We start from the raw sequence: 5,975 nt of genomic DNA on the forward strand, positions 1-5,975 counted from the left end.
GCTACACTTCATAACAATATAATTCTTTGACAACTTTTTATGACTGACATGTTCATCAACTTCCCTTCTTCCCAAAACCATCATCATCATTTGCCATTCTTTCTTCTTCATTGTCATCCACTTTATCTTTAGCTCAACCTTCTTCTTCAGCAACATAAGGCTCTTCCTCAGCCATGTTAACCTCTTCCTCCTCCACATTTGCCTCTTCCTCAACCATGTTAACCTCATCGTCACTCACATCCGCCTCTTCCTCAACCATGTTAACGTCTTCATCACCCACATTCGCCTCTTCCTTAGCCACATTGACATCTTCCTCACCCATATTTACCTCTTCCTCACCCACATTTACCTCTTCCTCCATGTCCTCTATGTGTCTTGCCTCCCTCTTCACCAAAAGTAATAAACTTAATTTCTTGTGCATCACTACGAACATAGTGCACATATATTTCAATCTCTTCATCATTTGCCTCTACTTAGTTAGCCAAGTTTATTACTTCCTTGTCATCACTGGATTATAAGATTGTTCACTAGTCTTTGTTTAGACCCCTTCCACCATAGCTTGAACTCTCCATCATACTTCAAATATTTAATAATTCTCATTGCTTCAAAGTACGACCAACAATCGAGATCAACTTCTTTTATTACGTGTACCTCTACCCCAACATATTGTAGTCCCTTCACTACAAGAAAAATGCAAATTATCTACTGATATTTATATACGGATTTTAATCCGTATATAATATATATATTATATACAGATTTTATATACGGATTTTGGAAAGTGAATTACATACAAACTTTATGTACGGATTTTTTCTGTATATAAAATTCATATATAAAGTTTAGCATGTTAGAATGGGAAAAATTGTGAAAACCAACATCCGTATATAATGGTGTATAATCTGTATGTAATTAAAAATAATAATTATTAAAGATAAAATCTAAAAATTCTTTTCCCTCTTTTACGGTCACCCTTTTCCCACTACTTTCCAAAATCTAAAAATTTTACATTTTTTTCCTCTCTTACAGTCACCCTTTTCCCTCAATTTATAAAATCTAAAAATTTTACAAATTCCATTCAAAATTAATCAATAATCTTAATAATCTTAGTCAGTACTCTAAGTTCTCTCAAAGTACGAACCCTAGCTTTCTTCTCCTTTCTTGACGCATCAGTACTCTTGCTCACTCTCAGTTCAGCCCCTCCCGTTGCCTCCATTCTCGTTCACTCTCAGCTCAGTCTGTCATTCACTGCCACTGGCTCGCGTTCACTCACAGTGTTCATCTCTTGGGCTCTCGCTGATGAAGATCGTTCTTCCTACTTCTTGACACACAAAGTTCGTTCATTGTTCATTGATGTGGTAAATCATGTTCTTCATTCATCATTAAATCCCTAAATTCATAAAACCCGAAAACCCTAATTTCTCTCTTCTTTTCTTTCTTTCGTTCACTTACGTGAAAGCATTTATGCGGGCTTGAGCTTTGTTGTCTAGATCGGAGGCCAACACATGTAGTTGGCCTTTCGGGGTAGGGTTTATATGGACCCAATTTTAAAAACTTAAAAAAAGACCCTCTTTTTCTAGGGTTCTCCATCACAAATCAGAACCAAACAACATCCTACTCTGTTTGACTACTCTGCTTGACTGCTCTGCTTGATTATGTATGTATGCAGTATGAAGGTGCAGCCAATGAGGGTGGTAGAGGACCGAGTATTTGGGATACCTTCACTCACAAATATCCAGGTAAATATATATGATTCTGATTTTCTCTTATGGTTATACTGAAGATCTTTTCCAAAATTTATATAATTATTGATATATAGTAATTAACATGCAAAAAAGGTAGAAGACAGAAGCAATGAGGATGTTGCAGTTGACTCGTATCACAGCTACAAGGTATTGTCGATTCAAAGTTTTTATTTCTTTTGATGTAATTTATCAACTATCATCACTAATGAAATAAAGTGTTGCTTTTGTAAATTTCATTTCTTATCACGATTATTATTGCTACACCTAATGATTACCATTAAGAGCTTGTTTATCAAACTCTAGATAAATATATTTAGAACATTCTATCTAAATTAAATGATTATTTATTACTTAGACTAGACCCTGGGAAAGTTTAACTAAAAGAAATGTTAAACATTAAAAAAATTTAAAGAATTGTTGTTTTAGTTTGTTTTCCATCGTTTTCAAATAAACATGTTTTGTTACATCTTATATTTTAGGACAATGTTCAGGTTATGAAGGATATGAATTTGGATGTTTATAGATTTTACATGGTCAAGAATTCTTCCGAGTAATTTAAATATAGATCTATGATTATTTTGGAGTAAGCTTTACTTGTTTGGGTGTTTCATTACAATCATTACTTATTTATCTACTATAAACTGCATATATATTCACATATGGAAAGCTAAGTGGAGGTATAAACCATGAAGGAATTGACTCTTACAACAACCTTATCATTGAGGTATTGGCAAATGGTAAGAATAAAAACTTTATTATGGATATTTTTATTATGCTTTACATATAGCAACTTCTCATGTTATTGGTGATGATAAAACATTAATATTAATCATCTTTTATATTAAAATAATTTCAGGTTTTGAAGCATTTGTAACTCTATTTCATTGGGATCTTCCTCAATGTTTAGAAGATGAATATGGGCATTTCTTAAGTCCTCGCATTGTGTAAGTTTTGCAATTTAATTAACATTTTCACTTGAATGCTTTGCTAAAATGTTTTGGGAACATTCCTAAAAAATCACATACTTTAATATAGGAACAGAACCCTATTTCACAACACATCACCAACTTGTTGCTCATGCAGTTGTGGTTAATGTGTACAAGACTAAGTATCAGGTCAGTTTTTATTAAATTTCAGCTTTGTACTTGCTATGTTTGTTACTGTGGAATATATTAAATGCAAAATAGCATGAGAAACTTATAATTCTAACTGTTTGCTAGCATGTGGAATATCAGTTTATCCAGTATTTTTTGTATTGGAAGAATGTTTATATAGTGGAAAAGAGCATGATGAACACTCTTAGTATAGATGATCTATATCAGTATTGTAGAACTTTGAGTTTTTTAAGTACTTTGTGATCTCAATTAACTCTCAAAAGCCTTTCTCCATTTTAGCTTTTCAACTTGTATCCTTTGAATGACATTATCAACTTACCCATCTTTCTTGGATTATTATTTTTTATTTGAATGTCTTAACGAATTCTACTTATAATATTTTTATTTTAAAGTTTTGTTGGACTTTTATTATATAAGGAGTAACAAGTATGATATATCTCCAGAGCTTGCTCTGTCATGGAGAAAGGTGCCCAAAATTGTCATGAATTTCCATTGCCATTTGTGTGTATTGGAATTTATGTTTTAAGGCATTGTGGTCCTCTGCTACCACCTGTTATTCTGACCAACAGGTTTGAGACTGACAAACAGGGGGACCACTAAGATGCCATATGTATCAAACTGTCCTATTTCCAAATCTTTTTTCAACTAGTTCGTATTTTTTATAAGGAAGTTAGCTAAGATAATTTTTTCAGTAATTCGTATTACTTTTTTCAAATTATTCATATTTTCTTTTCAAAGTTAATTAATCTTATTTCTTTATATTTAAAGTCAAAACAGGAGTGAGTGAGACTTTGGTATTCGTTCTGATCATATTGAAAGAGAAATACTTTTTTTCACTAATTTGTAATATTTATTATTTTTTCTAATCATGTCAATTAATTTAGAATATTTTAAGAAAAAGATACTTGATACATCCTACAATATAATGAGATCTCTGATGAAAAGGTGCAAATATTGGATGGAAAATTTTCTCTTCCTTTTACAACACATAAAAAAAGTGTAGATGGAACCCGACACAGTCCACCCCTTACAAACTGTGTTAGACTGATTGATTGTGATGGCCAATATTATATTACTGGTGTATGTCTTGAAGTTTATTTTCAATTATGAAATGTATAGAGAACACAGCTCTGGTATACATTCTAGAGGGACATGGAGAAGTGGTCCTAAAATCTTGTGAGGGAACAAATATTACTCATAGATATAGTTTGACATGTTAGTGAAGCTTCTTACTCCTTGAAATCCTTCATTCTTAATCACGAAATACATATATTTTTTCCTCTTTTATTGTTCGAACTTTGTTGATTATGGGGGTATATTAAATTCATCATCTTGTTTTTTACTATAACTTTTGTTGATTACCTTCAAAAATGGTCTTCTTGCTCTGTGCATGTTTCTGATGTGAAATTTCTGTCGTCTGCAGTGAATTTGAATTCAATGCAACAGCTATAAATTTGTTTCCAGCTGATATACCTACCAAAGTACGTATATGAATCTCCAGTATATATTTATATATATTTTTTCGATAAGCTCTATTATATATCTGTATAGCACTCCTTGTAATCATATAACACAACTGTCTTTTTCCTCTAGTATTTTTGTTCCTCAATCCTTCCATAGTATCTAAACATGCTTGTTGTTGCCGCCGCTTATATTACTGTTTCTATGATGGAATGAATACTACATTAGAATGTTTTTTTTTCCTGATAAAAGAACAAGCTAAGGAGTTAATATAAGTTCAGCTCATCATCTCTTTCTTTTCACGTTTGAAAGGAAATTGAGTTGTTGTTGTCCTGTGATCAAATTTATTTTCTGTGGTCAAAATGGAAAAATAAAGGATAATGTTTTCCTCTCTGTTTGGTTCACTTTTTTTTCAAAATACTAGAGTTCTAAAAACAAAGTAAAAGTCGTTTTGCAGCTTTGTTTCTCCATACAACATTGCTTCAATTATTTTTAAATGAGAGAAAAAAGGAGGCTAGAATGTGCAACTTATTTCTAAAAACTACTTCAGTCAGTTTTCCTTTTCTTGTCTAAAACCCACTTTATCCCTGCCTTTCTTTTATCATCAGCTCCCTAATTCGGAAGAGTTTTTCACCATTTTTTTAAGTAGAAGAAAAACTAGGAAAAAAGCTGAGTCAAGCAATACTAGTAAGGTCTTGTCTGCTGTCATTATTTCAAGTGATAGAACTTATTCCCTTCACATTTGTGTAATGCATAATTCTAGCTACGTTTCCTTTAATTCCTAAGCAACTTAATTGTTACTTGTCAGTAAAGAACCTAATTTGCACCAGCCATTCTCTTTGACTGATGAAAAAAATAATGGAAGAATTGGTTTTTTATGGTATATGATTTGTTGCTTTTGTTTCTTTTGCATAGGTTTGACATACTTATACATTAACTTGGATTATTGTCTTCAATGACAAAATTCACTGTGTTGCAGAAACTTGACAATGAGGTGGAAGGAAATACATTCCAAAACAGTGACTTTGACAAAGTCTGAGTATCAGCTTGATCCGTTGCCAAGTACTCCAATTTTGTTTGTGAATATTTGTATAGATAAATTAGTTACAAAAATGTAATGTTCTCATTCTTTTTTGTTATGTCAATTTATACAAGTTTGCCATCACTTGCACTTCATTTTATGATTTTGTAGTACTTTTATGATAAAGGCAAATCATCTTGGTACATCTTGATTTAGTTATTTAATATGTAAAAAAATAATTATTATGTTGTAATGTCAAAGAAGATCAATTTGTCCTTAAATTATACAAAATATGATTGAGATATTTTTTACATATCTAACAACTAAATTATAATTTTTGCTTTTACCAAGACTTTTTAATCACTATATTATCACCCATTTATATTGTAAGTTTCTTTGTTTTAAAGCTTTTTTTTTTTACAAATAAATTTTTTTTCTCTATTGTATGTTACATACGGATTTATCTGTATGTAAAAAAAAATATTTTTTTGATATATTATATACAGATATTATATACGGATTTATCCGTATATAAATTATATACGGATTTATCCGTATATAAATTATATACGGATTTATCCGTATATAATTTATATACGGATTTATCCGTATATAATTTATATACGGATTTAT

At 31.0% G+C, this 5,975-nt stretch overlaps 1 protein-coding gene across 8 annotated transcripts; it reads left to right on the plus strand.

Moving 5' to 3' along the window:
- Positions 1-1,102: 1,102 nt before the first annotated feature.
- LOC124822331 (cyanogenic beta-glucosidase-like) lies at positions 1,103-5,497 on the plus strand. Of its 8 annotated transcripts, none has more exons than XR_015785709.1 (9): positions 1,103-1,358; positions 1,670-1,739; positions 1,820-1,892; positions 2,225-2,295; positions 2,413-2,482; positions 2,602-2,689; positions 2,781-2,860; positions 4,284-4,341; positions 5,301-5,497. XR_015785709.1 is itself a non-coding variant. In XM_088112008.1 (5 exons), exons 1-5 carry the CDS (start codon positions 1,354-1,356, stop codon positions 2,691-2,693), a joined length of 291 nt encoding a protein of 96 aa, XP_087968134.1. In that variant the 5' UTR covers positions 1,103-1,353. The 8 variants fall into 8 exon arrangements, 1 of the variants encoding a protein (XP_087968134.1); XR_015785707.1 differs by having other exon boundaries at positions 1,342-1,358; positions 1,839-1,892; XR_015785711.1 differs by lacking the exon at positions 2,225-2,295.
- The last annotated feature ends 478 nt before the right edge of the window (positions 5,498-5,975 follow it).

The sequence above is a fragment of the Vigna umbellata genome, chromosome 4 (assembly GCF_029865625.1).
Source record: "Vigna umbellata cultivar VRB3 chromosome 4, Vumbellata_1.0, whole genome shotgun sequence".
Classification (NCBI taxonomy): Eukaryota; Viridiplantae; Streptophyta; class Magnoliopsida; order Fabales; family Fabaceae; genus Vigna; species Vigna umbellata.